Source organism: Elgaria multicarinata, chromosome 11 (assembly GCF_023053635.1).
Source record: "Elgaria multicarinata webbii isolate HBS135686 ecotype San Diego chromosome 11, rElgMul1.1.pri, whole genome shotgun sequence".
NCBI classification, from domain to species: domain Eukaryota; kingdom Metazoa; phylum Chordata; class Lepidosauria; order Squamata; family Anguidae; genus Elgaria; species Elgaria multicarinata.
Window position 1 is genome coordinate 26,116,648 of NC_086181.1, and position 18,002 is coordinate 26,134,649.

The following is an 18,002-nucleotide window of genomic DNA, read 5'->3' on the forward strand; positions in this document are numbered from 1 at the left end:
CTGCATTTGCTGGGCGGGGGGAGTGACGGTGGCAGGCTGCGGACGCCGGTTTTGCACCTCCGCTGGTGTGGAAACTGACGAGTCCCCCTTCTTTCTGCTTGGCCCGTGTGTGGGTATCAGGAATGGCTCCGAAGGGGGGGTCACTTGGCAGCACCAGGAGATTCTAGATCTGCTGGACATTTGGGGAGAACAGAGGATACAAGAGCAGCTGAGGGCTAGCTACTGCAACTTTAATGTGTTCCAACAGGTGGCACTGGAGATGGGCAAGAGAGACCATAAACGAACCGCAGAAGAGTGTCACACTAAAACCAAGGGCATACGGACAGAGTACAGGCGTGTGAGGAACCATAATGTTGGTTGGCCCTCTCCCCAACAGATGCTGTCCCTGTAAAAATATCAAGGTGGAAACTAAATCACATATGTTACTGTTCTGTAGATTTTATCAAGGGGCTAGGAATGATCTTCTGAACCCCAATTTTCAGTCTTTTCCTGGTCATCCAACTGAATTCCTAATGTTCCTTTTACTTCAGAGCTCAGACAAGTCATTCACTGAGCAAGTGGTCAAGTTTTTGAACTTTGCCATTTCTATCAGATCCTCTTTGATTACTTGTCATTTTAATAGTTAAAGGCTCAGGCCTTTGTATGTAACTTCTGCTGGAATGGTCTATTGACTGCAATAAAATTATTGTTTTAGAAGACCCTTAGGTGTAGAAAGGGCCATAGACTCCACAGTAAAACTAATTTCTCTTTCCATACATTAACAATGCAATCTTATGCATCGCTAAAATGAAGTAAGTCCTTTTGAATTCCGTGGAACTTACTCACAGGAAAGTGCATATAGGATTACAGCAAAATTGATCAAGGTCATCTTCTGAAAGAAACCCCAGCCTTATCAGCAAACATAGTCATTTATTTATTTATTTATTAAAAAATCAGATTCTAAATTAGACAATTATTTCTGCTGTGTATTGCTTGTTGTGGCCCATCCAAAGCCCTATTGTCCCTCACTGCCTGTCTAAATGGGAGAGAAAGCTATTATACAAATGTGACAAAGATGTTTTCTTCATCAGTTCCACAGGGTATCCCCAGATTGAAATGAGCAATTACCTTCCTTCCAAGTATCAAAAGGATGGTGATTAATTCCGCTGATTCTCAAAATCCCCATGGAATTTAGGAAGCCTCTAGCAAAACTAAGCACAAAGACTGCAAAGGATGTTATAAATATGGTCAGTAATATTTAGAGGGAGGGAGAGGGACCTAGGAGAAGGCTAATGATAGATTTGTAGAAGAAAATTAGGTAAACTCTGTGTGTAAAGTGAAGATTTGCTTTGCATTGAGGATGATGGTTTTAGTGTGCTTACTGCTGTTTCTGCACTTTCCCATGGTATGCAAGAGTCATATTGAGAAAGGTAGGATCCCAATCCCTTACCCTCCACTTCAGAAGTATCATCAGTCAGGAGACATCATCATTGGTAGCATGGTTTCTGTTAGTGGCTTCATCTCCAATCCAGTTTCCTTCACTGAACGACCCCCACCAGCAACATCAGAGGAAGTCGTGTAAGGATTGACCTGTTTCCTCATTTTATATCCTTTGATTGTGTATCCAGAATGATCAGAAAATAAGAGCATGCTAGAGTTGCAAAACAGAAACACATTGCATTGGGCTTTAGAAAGATGTTAATATAATTTGGAGAATGTTGAAGAAAACAATCCCTCTTATCTTTACGTGAAAAAAGACACTTGATGATGCATTTTAGCTTTTCAATAATCTTATTTCTTTTTACATTTCCTTTGTCCTTCTTCCACTTCTTGCCTCCACCAGTTTCTGTGGTTAACCAGTTTCTCTGTGGTTACTTTTGTCTCCACTTACATGCCTATTTTATTTCAATATTCAGTACCTCTCCTGTATCCCGAATATTGGCATACATGATATGCCTTCTTGCTCCTTTGATCCTTTGATCCTTCTCAGCAACCATATCTGGGGACTCAACTAAGGTTAAAGATTTTATCTTTACTTGAGATAAAGCAGGCATGTCTCCACAAAGACATGTACATGCATTCAGTGCCCTTCATTTTCCCACCTATATGGGAGCTGCTGCCACCACCACCTTCAGCACATCTGATATTAATATTTAAATCTGAGTTGGTTCCAGATTTACTCCAATTTAGAGCAGGCCCATTGAAATCACTGAGACCTACGTTAGTCCCACTGACTTCACTGTAGATCTGGACCCAACCTGTTGGTTTCTCTTAGGGTTTTTTTATTTCATTTTCTCAGACAACTCTGGTGCATTGGAACTGCATTCCTAAGACAGTTGATAATAAAGGCTTATACCATAGAATAAGACTGTGATTGGAATTAGTGGCCTGGATCTAGATGTAGTCATAGATAGATTAGACTCAACTCAATCTGGATGTAGCCCACTCTCTAATTATAAGTGTTAGGCAGCCTTTTCAATATCAATTTAGACTTAGGGCATGTCTACACCAGCCTTATATCCTGGGATCATCCCAGGATTGTTCTTGTGCATCCAAATGCCACACAGGGGATCCTGGGAGCAGGCAGGGCTGATCCCTCCATTTTCCTGGGATAATCCTTAGGTGTAGCAAGGCCTTAGAGCTCCATCAGACAGGGGAAATTCACGCTTCCCTGCCATCGCTTCTCCACCCTTGCTGATGTTGCTCAATACTGCCTCTTTCTGAGACAGAGGAAAGAGGAAGTAAACAACATGAACATGGCCCATTCAGTGAGCCACTTTCATCGTGCTGCTTCTCTTACACACAGCAGGAGATAGCAGCAAGTTCCATCTCTAAAAATAATTCAGACTTACTGGGGTCTTTCTTTTTTTTAATCACGGGAAGAAAACTAGAAGGGGCAGGAGATGCACAGGAGGTGAATGACATTGTGAACAGGACCTGCAGAAATCCATGAGTACCCAGTAACGTGTGTGCAATACACACTTTACTCACTTTAGTAAGGTTTCCCTAAAAATGATAGAGAGCCATGTAGATAGAGAGTCTCACATAGCACTGAAGTTGTTCTGTTTTGTTCTTTATGTGGACCATCTTGCATTAATTAATACAAGAACAAGAACATAAGAATATAAGAAGTACCATGCTGGAGCAGACCAAGGGTCCATCTAGTCCAGCACTCTGTTCACACAGTGGCCAACCAGCCATCATCAAGGGACCAACAAGGCAGGACATGGTGCAAGAGCACCCTCCCACCCATGTTCCCCAGCAACTGGTGCACACAGGCTTACTGCCTCGAATACTGGAGATAGCACACAACCATCAGGTTCTCAATAGCTAATAGCTATTGATAGCTCTTGCCTCCAGAAATGTATCCAACCCCCTTTTAAAGCCATCAAAATTGGTGGCCATCACTACATCTTGTGGTAGTGAGTTCCATAATTTAACTATGGGCTGTGTGAAGAAGTATTTCCTTTTATTTGTCCTGGAACTCCCACCAATCAGTTCATGGGATGACCCAGGGTTCTAGTATTTTGAGAGAGGGAACCAAATGTGTCCACATTCTCCACACCATGCATAATTTTGGACAGCTCTATCACGTCTCCCCTTAGCCTCCTTTTTTCCAAGCTAAACAACCCCAGGGCTCATCTACACCAAGCATGATATTCCACTATGGAAGTGGTATATAAAAGGCAGGAGCCACACCAAGCATCATATAGCATTATGAAAGCGGTATATGTCTCAATGGGCCTCAACAGTTGTCAATGCACTTCAATACTGCTATAAAGCAGTAGTGTGGCTCCTGCCTTTTATATACTGCTTTCATACCTTTTCCATAGTGGAATATCCTGCTTGGTGTAGATGAGCCTCCAGTTGATGTAACCTTCCCTCATAGGAGACATGCTCCAGTCCCTCAATTATTTTAGTTGCCCTTTTCTGCACTTTTTCCAGCTCTATAACATCCTTTTTTAGGTGTGGTGACCAGAACTGTACACAGTATTCTAAGTGTGGTTGCAGCATAGATAAAGGCGGTATGATACTTGCAGTTTTAGTCTCAATTCCGTTTTTTTATAATACCTGTCATGGAGTTTACCTTCATTACAGCAGCCACACACTGGGTAAATAAGGGCTAATATAACTGCTATAGTACTATTAATGCTGCTGCTACAGAACATAGTGACAATAATTGTTTTTCAGTGGATATTGTCTGTTTTTGTTTGTATTTTATGCTTTTTATGGTTTAAAATTTTGGATGTTTCTTTTTAAAGATCACTGTTTTTAACTTTTGTAAACCGCCCAGAGAGCTTCAGCTATGGGGCAGTATATAAATGTAATAAATCATAACAATAATAATAATAATAATAATAATAATAATAATAATATATGTGGAATAGTTTTCTGATGCAGACTGCAACTTTCATTGCAGTGTATTGCCTAAGCATTACCAGCATCTACTGGCCTTGGCATTTGCAGTAAACGAAATCAATGAAAACCCTCAGATCTTACCCAATGTCACCTTGGGCTTCCACATCTATGACAGCTATTTCAGTGCACGGCAGACCTATTATGCCACAATGCTATTCTTATCCACCTTGGAGAAATTTATGCCAAACTACAAATGTGATAATCAACATAATTTAAGAGCAATAATTGGGGGACTAGATTCCAGAATCTCTCTTCACATGGCAAATATCTTGGATGTATATAAGATTCCACAGGTGGGTTATTTTGGGAGCTTGGGGATCTACCATGACTTTCGCACTTTCTTTCTTTTTTCTTTCTAGTTTCATTTTGTAATTTGGAGACAGAAATTGGTGCACTCGAAATAATGAGGTGTCTAATTCCACCAAAGGGGGCTCCCCCCTGCCCCACTCAATCATTCAAACACATAATAAATGCAAACTCTTCCCCAATCCACATGTCCAGGCTGGATGAAAAGTTGTTTTATTGTTCTTGCTCTGGATACCTGGTAAATACCATTATACATATTGAAGTCTTGATTTGCTTCGCTAAAGCAAAATTTCTAAAATTGCTCCCAAATAGCCCCCAGTATTTAATTACAGAGTTAGAGCTGTGTGCACAGAGCTGGGACAGTACCACCACCACCTATTATGAGCTAATCTAACTGACACTTCACAGACTAATATGCAAACTGAGATACAATCATCCTTCTGGTTTTCTCACATTGCTGAATTTTGCATTGCGATCCTCTGGTGGTGGTGTTGTTCTTTTAAATGTGTACACAATTGATTTTGTTAGGGAATATTGTATAGGATACTGAATTTGGATTTTTTCCACAGTCTGCCGATTGTATTGAAAGTAAAGCAGACTGATTTTCCCTCTATCCCTGGAGGATCTTTCAGTTGAAGTCTATATTTGTCCCCAGAGTCAATTTCTGTCACTAGAATGAAAGACACTTCTCCCCTCATACTTGAAAAACTAAATGGCCATAGGCCATTCACTATTCTCTCAGATCAAACCCTGCCCCCACCAACTCTATGATGGGAACAATAACATGTAGTAACCTCACAGGGTTGTTCTTAAGCAGAAGAACCATCCTGATGGATCAGACCGCCTAACCATTTGCCTACGAGTAATAATGTATGACGTGCATATAGAGGTCCAGCATTAAGACAAATAGTTCCCCAGGTAAGGAGTGCCATTGGTGCCCCTTCCCCAAGGTCACTTTTACAAGGCCATCCAATGGGTTGATGGGGCCACATGCAGGTGTGATATTGGTGCCCCCTTCAGCTCAGCCTGGCACCCCCTTCAGCTGAGATCGGTGCCCCCCTCAGATCAACTAGGTGCCCCCTTCAGCTCAGTACCTTGGGTGACCCAGCTCACCCACTCTTAAGGCCAGTCCTATGCATGTACATTGCTTTGAAAGTGTCATGGCTATACAAAGATGGTTCTTAATGTCTTTTGTCCTACTCAAAATCTCTCCTTAGCTCATCTACGGCCCTGCTCCTGTCATGAATGCAAAAACTCCAGGCCTTTTCTTCTTCCAGATGACCCCTCAGGAAGCCCTTCAGTGTGAGGGGATTCTCTCTTTGCTCCTTCATTTCAAGTGGAAATGGATTGGGGTTGTTGTTACAGATAATGACAATGGGGAACGATTTCTGCACATTCTACTTCCACTATTTTCGAAGAATGGTGTCTGTTATGCCTACATAGAAAGAGTCCCCAATTTAAGTTACACCACTGAAACTAATGGCTTGCTGAAGCAGGGGGCAAAGATAGTTGATAAAGTGATAGTCAGCAATGCAAATATCGTGGTAGCCTATGCAGAATCATATTCCATGGCTTTATTTCTATGGTTTCCATATCTCTCAGAACAAGAACACATGACAAAGAATGCAAAGGTATGGATCACAACATGCCATATGGAGATCACTTCATTTGCCTTTCAAAGGAATTGGGATACAGCAATATTCCATGGTGCTATATCCTTTGGAATCCACTCCAGTGACCTACCAGGATTTCAGCAATTTCTTAAGAGCATAAATCCATCCAGCACTAAAGAAGATGGTTTTATCAGGTGCTTCTGGGAACAGGCCTTTGGCTGTGTATTGCCAAATAATATTGTGGGTGAGGTGGATGGGGACATTTGTGTAGGGGAAGAGAAGCTGGAGAGCCTTCCTGGATCATTTTTTGAAATGGGCATGACTGGCCACAGCTACAGCATCTACAATGCTATCTATGCTGTGGCCCATGCCCTACATCATGCCAAGTTCTCATATAGAGCCATCCGTGGTGCCAAGATGGATGAAGTGGGACCAAAGCTCCAGAATCTACAGTTTGGGCAGGTAATTGTTTAACCCTCCTCAAATAGATGGGGACTGTTCATTGGGTGTCAACTCTCTGGCAAAGTCTTCCAGCGTTGACATTTTCATCTTCCTTTCGCCAAATGAGAAATGACTGAACAGTGCCACCTGCCATCAGCTATTTTGCTTTCCTCTTGGTTCTCTTGGAATGTATGATGTGACCACAGTAGACTGTTCTAATTTTACTGATTCACGTAGTATGCACTAATGCAAGCTCTGGGTCATAAAAGTTTTTCTCTTCATCTATAGATCTTTTCCCAGTTGAAAACTATCCATGACATCATTCCGTTGGTGTCTTTATTCATTTTTATTTATTACATTTATATACCGCCTCACAGCCGAAGCTCTCTGGGCAGTTTACAAAAATTAAAAACAGTAAACATTAAAAATATACAAAATTTAAAACCATCAAAAACAACAGTATAAAAACAGCAGTATCCATTTAAACAACAGTTCTGGGGTCCGTTAAAGAACAAACTTAGCATTGTTAAATGCTATTAAATGCCTGGGAGAAGAGAAAAGTCTTGACCTGGCGCCTGAAAGATAACAGTGTTGGCTCCAGGCGAGCCACATCGGGGAGATCATTCCACAGTTGGGGGGCCACCACCGAAAAGGCCCTCTCCCTTGTTGTCCCTTTATATATTAATCTGAAAGATCAAATGCAGCCCTTTCTAAACTCCTGCCTTCCCCTACACTCCAGCTCCGTCATTTTCTGAAATGTGTCTCATTTAACAATAGCGCTGGAGACAAGGTTTTCTTCAACCAGAATGGGGAGGTTGTTGCTGGATTGGATGTGATCAACTGGATTGTTTTCTCCAACCAATCATTTCAAAGGGTGAGAGTTGGGAGGATGGATCCCGAAGCTCAAATAGATCAAGCATTCACCATTGTTGAGGATGCCCTCACCTGGCATGGCTGGTTTAACCAGGTATTTATTTATTTATTTATTTATTTAAAACATTTATATCCTGCCCTATATCATTACTATTTCAAAGTGGCATACAGATGAAAATATGCAGTATAAAACAATATATATGCACAGTTAAAAACAAATTAAACCATGATCCAAGTTAAAACAATATATAATTTAAAAGCAGTAAAAACAGTTAAAACAGTTAAAACAATGTGCTAGTGAGTTTAACCATCAAAGGCTTTGTTAAAAAGCCATGTTTTGACTTAGCATCGAAATGAAATCAATGTTGGCACCAATCAGGGCTCCAAGGTGAGGGCATTCTGATCATCAGCTTTTTGAGAAGAGATTTAGATATGCATGTGTGTGTTTTTACTGATATTCCATTCTGATGTCAAAAATTAATTCCATTGGACTTATGAAAGACTAATTTTTTAATGGAAGGAAAGATAATGTAAAAAGGTTAGGAGGCACATATTTCTGTCTCTATTGCTGAGCCAGTGGCTTTGGTGATAACTATATTACTGGGGTGTGTGTGTTTTTAATAAATTAAAATATAGTAATTATAGTTCAAACATATTTTATTTATTTATTTATTTATTGCATTTTTATCCCACCCGATAGACGAAGCTCTCTGGGTGGTTCACAAAAGTTCTTAATGTCACAACTGACATTCTAAAAATAATCTACCAAACCCCATTCATACAAGCAGAAGTAGATGTTACCATAAATAGATGCCCACTACCCACATGTATGTATTCCTTACATCTCCTGGTAATGTTTAATGGATATCATCACATCCTGTGTTTCTCTGTGATTCATTTGCTGAGCAAGGAAGTAGCACAGGGAAATGCCACCTGCAATGGTCTTGTTATCTGTTTGCTTCTGTTAGATAATGTCACTGCTTGGCAATAAATGGATAATAATGTCACTCTATATAAGGTCTCCCTTTTTGTTCAACGGGCCTTTTCTCCCTGGGGGTAGTAGCCATGTCTTCCTGCATCCCTGTGGGACCCACCAGTTGTGCAATGGGTAGCTATATCTCAGAATGCTTGGCTCAGGCAGGTCACTGGAGGTTATAGAAGGAAGCTCCACTGATCTGCCCCACCACCATCACAGGCATGGCTGGTGGGAATGCAGGAGAGGGCCTTCTTGATGCCTGTTCCAGGGCTCTGAAAATCACTTCTCAGGGAAGCTGGACTGGCTTTCTCCTTGCTATGCTTCTGGAGGCAGGCAAAACTTTCTTGTTCTGGCAGACCTTTGCTAGGACAATTATAGGCCATCATTTGCCAAGCAGGAAAAAAAAAAGGTTGTGGGGCAAAAGAGATAGCATCTTTTCTGTAGCAACCCCATCTTTCTGGAATATCCTACTCTGGAAAGTGTGCATAGCTCCCTCCTTGCCTGTTTTTAAATAGGCCTTAAGGAACTGGACATTTCAGTCTGTTTTAAAATGAAATCTGATCCTTTTTTCTAGATTTGATTTTTTAATCTTGCTGATATTTTAAATGTTATATATGATGTTGTTTTCAATTGCATTTTTTTATCTTGTAATTCACTTTGAAAATCAATATAAGACATTTTAAATAATAAACATATTCATTGTTTTAATAAAGCAACAGCTTACACACCATATCAAGTGTTTGTTATTGGGCCTGTTCAAACACTGCTTAATGTGGGTCTAAATAATTCATAATGTTCAGAAAGCCCCAGAAATTTAAGGATTCCAAGCTCATTTTTCCTATGATTGTCACTGTGTTCAATCTTTTTTCAATTAGTCCCGGCCTCTTTCTCAGTGTACTGCAAGTTGTCATCCTGGTTCTCACAAGAAAGTAAAGGAGGGGAAGCCATTTTGCTGCTATGAATGCATTCCGTGTGCAGAAGGGAAGATTTCAAACCAGACCGGTAAGGGATATTCGTATAGCATATAGAGTTATACAACAGAATGACTGTGGCCACAGCTAGACCTAAGGTTTATCCTGGGATCATCCAGGGTTCGCCCCTGCCTGAGCACTGGATCCCCTGTGTGTCACCTAGATGAACAGGTTTGACCCCTGGACGATCCAGGGATAAACCTTAGGTCTAGCTATGGCCTCAAATTCAAACAAGTGTATAACATTTTTCTTCATCAAGGATACTTTTCATCAGTCTTTGAAACAGGATCAAAAGGGTTTGTAAACAGGAGCTAGGAGGAAGCTACAAAAGCAGAAACAGCAGGTGTCTATATCAGCCAATAAAAATTCCAAGGCATTCTAAGTAACAGGATGATGGAAATACAACACTTTAAAATTATTGTAGTTAGCTTCATTGTTTTCTATGATTCAAACATGACTTTTTCATTGGCCATGGCTTATAAGAAAAGTAATCAATACAAAGGTTGTCTCCTTTTCTTCTAGGCCGAGCACCCATCATCAATGCCTTTATCAAATTCACACTTCACTTTTGCAATGGACTTTAATTAGGCCCATCTGTGAATTCTCTTAACATACTTTGCATGATAGAAGCTGGATAGCCATTAACACCACTTGCCAATCAGGTGATTTGCTAGGCAAAACCACCAAGTAGCAGAGCCTAATAGTGAAACGGGCAGGGATTATCTGATAGGACATAGTCAAACTGAGCACACCTTTATTATCTCAGCTGACTTATGGCATCCTTTTCTTTAAAGCACACGATTTTGCTTAGACCACATAGTTTAAAACTAGGGATGTAAAACGAGGAGATGTGCAGCCCCAGTAATCTCACACAGACCAGACAAAATCCGAAAAGCTTTAGATTTCAGGACTTGAAATGCATTCCACAGAACAAAAAAACCTACATCTGATGAAATACGCAATTTTCAACAGTGTGCAAAGATGAATACTTTGACCCTCTTCAGACAACATGCTAAACCACAGTGGTTAAGCATTTCGAGCTAAACATATTTTGGCTTAGGATGTCACGATAACTTAGCCTGGCATGTGAACCATTCTTAACCATAGGCCCAGTGTTGGGAAAAAGGCAGGAAATTAATAATAATAATAATAATAATAATAATAGCTACATAACCATGGTTTAAACACAATCACTGACCATTTGCTGCAAAAGGATTAGCATATTGTCTGATTTCCAAAATGAGCATAAATGTGCTTTAATCAATGGGCGGATTGATATAAAAATGCATATAATTTGAAAAATGTGTACAAAACAATGCACTTTTTTAAAGTATGCAAAAAGAGCCAGGCAGATATATGTACACACATTCAAAGAATATAAGAAGAAAATGTAGAGGCAACTGAACAAGCAGAACAACACAAAAAAGTGTTTGTTACGAATCAGCACACAGCCTTTGGAAAACTTAATTAATAAGAGAGCTTAGCCTGCTGCAAGGTGCAATATGGATGTCTCCTGTGCACCAAACTAGAATAGAACTTCATGGTAAGTACCCAGTTTTCCATTACCATCCACAGGGCCGGTCCCAGACTATTTTGCACTCTAGGCAAGGTGAACTACTTTCACCCACGCACCCACCCAAAAAATATGCCAACTTTGATTTTTAAGAACATATGTTTCCTGGAAAAAAATAAGAAGCACAAAACTTGAAATTGCTAAATTTATTTTAAAGTGCAAGAAATACGTCATGCCAATTATAGTAAACAAATTGGAAAGAAATAACTATGGGTCTAAAATGCATTCACTCAAAGATCCCATGCACCCCATTCACCCATACATTCTCTCTCTCTCTCTCTCTCTCTCTCTCTCTCTCTCTCTCTCTCTCTCTCTCTCTCACACACACACACACACACACACACACACCTCAGTCTTACTTTACTTGCTTCTTCTCTTTCTTCTTCTCTACCTCCTGGTGCTTGCTGTTTGCTTCTTCTTGCTTCTTCTTCCCTCTCTTCTTCAGTGCTAAGGGGGGTGCTGGAGGCCCAGCTGCATGTGACAGTGAGAGAACTGAGTCCCACCCCCTGCCTTGTGTCACCCTCATGCGCCCTGTGCCTGCCCAGCTGAAGCGAAGCCAGGGACGATGGGGTGGGGTGAGGGGCTCCATGTTCGGGCTTCTGGGCATGTTCCGGAAGTCCGAACGTGGAGCCGCCCCAACTCCACGTGCCTTCGCTTCGGCTGGGCAGGCACGGGGCGCCATCTCGCCCTCCAAGGCCCAGCTGAATCCTTGGGCCAGGCCGGCTCACAGCCAACGGGTGAGTGCTGCGCTGCGCCCAGCGCTCCTCTTAGCTTGGTGCCCTAGGCGGCCGCCTGAGTGGCCTCTATGGTAGCACCGGCCCTGCCCATCCAGTGTGAGAAGTAATCTATCATGGGATTATAAAACCTACTGTTCTCATAGCATGAGCCCCAAAGCTGTTATAAACCATTTTAAAGCAGTAGTGTAGATCCTGTCAATAATAACTTTGTGCCAGGTTGTGTGTCAATACCTTTGTTCCTGCATTGGAGGGGGGCATCCCGTTCACAAATGATGTCAGTTCTTATGATGACTGTTCTTTCTTTCTTTCCAGATTTTCAGTTCTTTTTGTTCATTGGAGTATCTTGTGCTAAAAGAAGCATGAAGAGGGGGGAGAGCTTCCTTTGCCTCCTTTTTCTTTCTTTCTTTTTTAAAATTTGATGAGCGGGGGGGTGGGACTGAAAAGTGAAAGAAGAGAAAAGCTCTAAGTTTGCTAAGGAAAAAGATAGGAAGAGGTTTAGAAAATAATGAGGCTTATATAGAGAGTTTGTTGACAGAGATTAGAACAAGTTTTGTTCCAAGTGGAGGCAAGGAAAGAACTGGATAGGAAGAACCACAGAGGCCATGACCTGTGCAAAAAGCATGATCACATGTTCCTTTCTTTTCCTGCACAGTGGGAGGAGATAACCCATGATTTATGTCTCCCCTCACTAGATGGGAAATGGCATATCCATCCATCCCTATTCCAAACCAGCCAATCTACCCCCTGCCACATTTCACACCATTAGCACTGAATATATATTTTGAATTTATATCTATGTGAGAGGCACAAGGCATCATCAGATGAACATTTTATTGGATCCTTATTACTGCCCACTCACATTTTTTTGCACGTCCTTTTGACAACACTGTTCACTTCCCGTGCATCTGCCACACCTTCTCATGTTTTTTCTGTGACAAAATAGACCCTGGTAAATCCGACTTATTTTCTTTAAATGAAACTTGCCACAATTTCCTTTTATTGTGCATGCAGGAAAAGCAGCACAATAAAAACACTGATTGAATGGACCATGTGGGCATGGATTGAGAGACTAGCTCTGGTGCCATTAAAAATGATTAAAGTCTTTAATAGTTCTTGTCTGTGTCTGGAATGTTCGACATTTCAGATTAAAAATAATCCTTCTTCAGGAGCTAGAATCAATCAGATTAACACAGTTTAAAAACTTATTTACAAAACCAAACTCACATGGGATACAACACCTATGGTATCCTTAACATTTCAATAGTGGTTTATTGCCTATACAATCAAATTTAGAGTTTTTGATATCTATATAAGGTAATTTGATTCATAGTTTTATAAGAGGTTTTGAAAAAAATTCAAAGCACAGACAAGAACTATTAAAGATTTTAATCATTTTTAATGGCACCAGATCTAGTCTCTCAATCCATGTCTGCACAGTGGTGCTTCCTTACCCTGCTAACTACATGCATGAATGGACCATGTGGTCATTGCTGCTTCCTCTTTCTTTCTCCATGTAAAGAAATCGTCACTATTTTGGAGCAGCAGCAGGAGGCCATAGCAACAGTAGGGAAACACGATTTCCCCCCGCCTGACGATTTTCACAGTTACTGATCTATATTGAAATTTACGGCATGTTTATGTGAGAGCTGAAGACCACATCATTTCTTTTTCAGATATGCCTGACTGTAACAAATGCCCAGACAAAGACTTTCCAAGTAAAGATCAGGATTTCTGTTTTTCCAAGAGAATAACTTTCTTGTCTTACGATGATCCTTTCGGGCTCAGTTTAGTCTCCTTCACTATTTCCTTTTCACTGATCACAGCTCTGGTGCTGGGGACATTTATGAAACATCACAACACTCCCATAGTCAAAGCCAACAACCGGAGCCTCACCTACACCCTCCTCACCTCCATTCTCCTCTGCTTCCTTTGTGCATTCCTATTCCTTGGCTCTCCTCAAAAGGTGACATGTCTGCTGCGACAAACTGCCTTTGGCATGACCTTTTCAGTGGCTGTTTCTTGTGTGCTGGCAAAAACAATCACTGTGGTTCTGGCTTTTATGGCCACCAGGCCAGGATCCAAGATGAGGAAATGGGTGGGGAAAAGACTGGCCATCTCCATTGTTCTTTTCTGCTCCCTCATCCAAGCAAGCATCTCTACTTTATGGCTGGCCACCTCTCCACCTTTCCCGGATATGGACATGCACTCAATAATTGAAGAAATTGTATGTGAATGTAATGAAGGGTCTGTGACTATGTTTTATTCTGTCTTGGGCTACATGGGGTTCCTGGCAATTATCAGTTTCACTGTGGCTTTCCTTGCAAGAAAGTTACCCGATAGCTTCAACGAAGCCAAATTCATCACATTCAGCATGCTGGTCTTTTGCAGTGTCTGGTTATCATTTGTTCCCACCTACCTCAGCACAAAAGGAAAATACATGGTAGCCGCGGAGATTTTCTCAATATTAGCCTCCAGCATTGGATTGCTGGGTTGCATCTTTTTCCCTAAATATTACATTGTTGTATTTAGACCTGAGCTGAATAAGAGGGAACAGCTAATAAGAAGATAATGTCTGTGTCCTGTTCTGTGTTTTCTAATCAGGATGTGTGAGTTCTGTATGCCCAGCAGAATATTTGTGTTTCCTTATCATTATCCACCATTCATAAATTTCCCTCAGATATCTTCAATTTCCCCATAGCTTAAATGAGAGAAAAGAAGAGCATGTGGTACATATTATTTGATTCCCCCCCCCCATACTTTCTCTTTACAATGAAACTCTCATAGCAATCCTCTCAAACTGGTCCATGTATTCCATCAGGATGCAACAGAAGAAGAAAAGGAAACCAGCTGTCTTTGGCTCCTCTTCTCCCATATCTGTTACGTGGAAGTACCCATTCCATCCAGCTACCTGAATGTTTTCATTTCAGCCAATCACTGCGAGAATTGTAACTTTAAGAACAAATGTTCAGCTTGCATTTTTCCTTCCACCTAAATATTCCTTTTACATTTAGTATCATGTCTTTAGGTTTTAAGCTCTGTGGGCATGCAGTGTGTGATTCCTTATTGCTGATCTAAGAGCATTTTTGGCTGGAAAACAGAGCAAAAATTCCAAATAAAATATTAATAAAGGAACGTGTTTATGTGTCTGTGGAAGAAACCAGTGGAATTGCACAAAAAAAACCACATTTGATCAAAAACCTCTTAGCTAGCCTTATACCACCAACAAGTAATCCTGTGGTCATATTTTGAGGCTGGCTTGTACTATAGACAGTCATTTTTGAGGCTCATGAAGGCAAGCAAAATGGATGGTGTTTTTTTTTCAAACCTGGGAGTTCTGGTTCAAATAGGTTCTGATTTGTCTAGGACAGAAACAACACATGAGGGGATCATGGGATCTCTAATATTTTCAAAAGCCATGTGATTGTATCCTATTCTCATACTGATATACATGCACAGAGCTTCTTCAACTGAGAAAGAATCAAGATTGGTCCAAATCACAACCCACATGGAAGAGTCCTAGTTGTTTTCATTGATATCTACACATATCAAATACATGGTCCTGGGGTTGTACAGATGTCATATGATTCAATGGCCAACAGATTTTTGTACTCGTTGGTTGCATTTTGGACTTTAACAAATTGACTGAATTCCAAACTCTTGACATCTTTTAATCTTGTCTTCATCTTGACCACTCTCCTGTCTTGCAATAGAAGCCTCATAACCCCAGAATCCAAGAAAGGTAATTCAGGTTTCATTGAATCTCTATTACTGCTCCTTCAAAGACACCAGAGCCATAATGTGAGAAACATCAGAGAAGCAAGTCAATGCTGGGTTGTGGAGAAATATTCTGGGAATTCAGGGCTATTAACTGCTGGTGATATACTGGGATAGGGCTGAAATGTTTTTGGTTATCGCCAGTACATTGGAAAAAATAACCCCACACATTTAAAACTCATACTTTTTTGCTGGGGGTGGGGGTGGGCAGTTGCTGGAGAACTCCCTTCTATCCATTCACAATTTACACTAGAAGTATGTACTTTTTTTTGCTGAGTTATAGACTTCATTCTAGATATTATTTACAAGTTGATTTGAAGCTTCTCAGAGATAATTGCTATAATTCTGTCACAATAGAGTAGAGGAGACCAAAGAAATGTTTGAACAAGTCCACTGTGGAGAACACAGTGATTTGAAGCAGACAATTGAGGCCATGAATTCCAAAGATGAAGCTATTTTCATTCCCCATCCTTAGATGGGGGGACGGGACAGAGGCCTAATCTACACAAAGCAGGATATTACACTATGAAAGTGGTATGAAAGCAGTATATAACAGGCAGGAGCCACACCAAGCAGGATATAGCAGTATGAAAGCAGTATATAGTATGTGTCAATGGGCCCAACTGTTGTCAGTGCACTTCAATACTGCTATAAAGCAGTAGTATTCTCTTCCCTTTCTTATTGTTTTATTATGATTTTATTAGAATGTAAGCCTATGCAGCAGGGTCTTGCTATTTTATTGTTTTACTCTGTACAGCACCATGTACATTGATGGCACTATATAAATAAATAAATAATAATAATAATAATAATAATAATAATAATAATAATAATAATATACAACTTTCATAGTGCCATATCCTGCTTGGTGTAGATTAGGCCAGAAAGCTCCAGTCAAAAGTTGCTCTCTTTTCTTCAGCAGGATAAAAAATAATAATGCTACTATGACTTTTTATTCTAGTCTTACCTGCTCTCTTGAATGTAGCCTAAGACTTTAAAAAGCAAAACACTACTTTTATTCAAGGCATATAAAACAGTTGAAAGGACATAGGAGATAAGAAACACTCTAATGATCTACCAGAATCTTCCAGAATTTGTTCAGAGAAGAAACTTTTCTAGCATGACACATGCATCATCATGCCTTTGGCTGTGTATTTAAAAATCTAGTTCTAGAAAGTAGTAATGGGGATATTTAAACCAGAGAGCAGAACGTGGGAAGCCCTCCCTGCCCTGGCTTACTCACCGATTTTATTAGAAACACAAATCCTGCTGTGAGGACTACCACTGGGCTAAAACCAATTACACACACACAGCTTTCAAAGTGAAAAGGACAATAGAACAAAAGACTTTTATTTTACAAACACTTCCCAAGCATTATATTAAAGGTGTGAAATATGTTCTCTTCCTTGAATTTACTTCCACAATACATAATTGAAATAGAGTAAGCCCATTTTGGCTTAAATTCCAGCTCATTCCCCCCTCCACTTTAGGTTATATTGATGGGTTATCTAAGATTATTATTATTATTATTATTATTATTATTATTATTATTATTATTATTATTATTTATATAGCACCATCAATGTACATGAATGTTTGTTATATAATAAGCCTTGTTAAAGAACTTACTTCTGAGTAAGCATGTATGGGAATGTACAGTAAGTTTTTTCACCCCACAGATCAACCATACAATCCTGTGCATGTCTACCCTAAAGTAAGCCCTATTGAGTTCAATGGGACTTACACACAGGTAAAAGTGTTGGATTGCAGGCTAAATCAATCGAGGCCATCTTCTCAAGATGGTCAGTCCTATCATCAAACATATGCATTTTACCTCTGATTCCAGACCAGATTCTATTATTTCTGTTAACAATGTCATTCTGTGGGCCACCCCAAGCTGTATTGACCCTCATTTTCTATCTATTTTTGTAGGAGAAAATGCATATTTTTCAGATGTGACAAACAAGTTTTCATCTGTAATTATTTGGTAATCAGCCTCCTCTTCAATTACCAAAAGGATAGTGATTAATTCTGATGCTTCTCAAATCCCATGTAGAGTTTCAGTAGTTACTTGCAAAACAAATAATAAAGGATGTCATAAATATCACCCATAACATGAAGAGGTGGGGAGAGGGCCTAGGAATAGATTGAGGATCTTGAATATATTAGATTATATGCCAAAAAGAAAACCCCTATTGGTAGACTGCACTTCTGCAATCTGATCTCCAATGTTTCCACATTCTGGAGTATCAGAAGATTATACCAGCTGTTCTAATCACAGAGCATCTCACCCTAGCATTGTAGAAGACAATAAGGGATACTTTGCAAATAAGGAAGATT

At 40.2% G+C, this 18,002-nt stretch overlaps 1 protein-coding gene across 1 annotated transcript; it reads left to right on the plus strand.

Annotated features, from left to right (window-relative positions):
- The first annotated feature begins 1,477 nt into the window (after positions 1 to 1,477).
- Positions 1,478 to 14,457, plus strand: LOC134405591 (vomeronasal type-2 receptor 26-like). Its single transcript, XM_063136834.1, has 5 exons — positions 1,478 to 1,557; positions 4,400 to 4,691; positions 5,922 to 6,779; positions 9,483 to 9,609; positions 13,562 to 14,457. The coding sequence occupies exons 1-5, from the start codon at positions 1,478 to 1,480 to the stop codon at positions 14,455 to 14,457; spliced, it is 2,253 nt and encodes a 750-aa protein (XP_062992904.1).
- The last annotated feature ends 3,545 nt before the right edge of the window (positions 14,458 to 18,002 follow it).

Excerpts from the sequence above, each read along its gene's own strand:
- LOC134405591 (XM_063136834.1), top strand. The coding sequence starts at position 1,478 with ATGGTTTCTGTTAGTGGCTTCATCTCCAATCCAGTTTCCTTCACTGAA. Across the intron at positions 6,780-9,482 it reads AGAATCTACAGTTTGGGCAG|TCCCGGCCTCTTTCTCAGTG; the intron begins GTAATTGTTTAA and ends TTTTTCAATTAG. Across the intron at positions 9,610-13,561 it reads GAAGATTTCAAACCAGACCG|ATATGCCTGACTGTAACAAA; the intron begins GTAAGGGATATT and ends TTTCTTTTTCAG.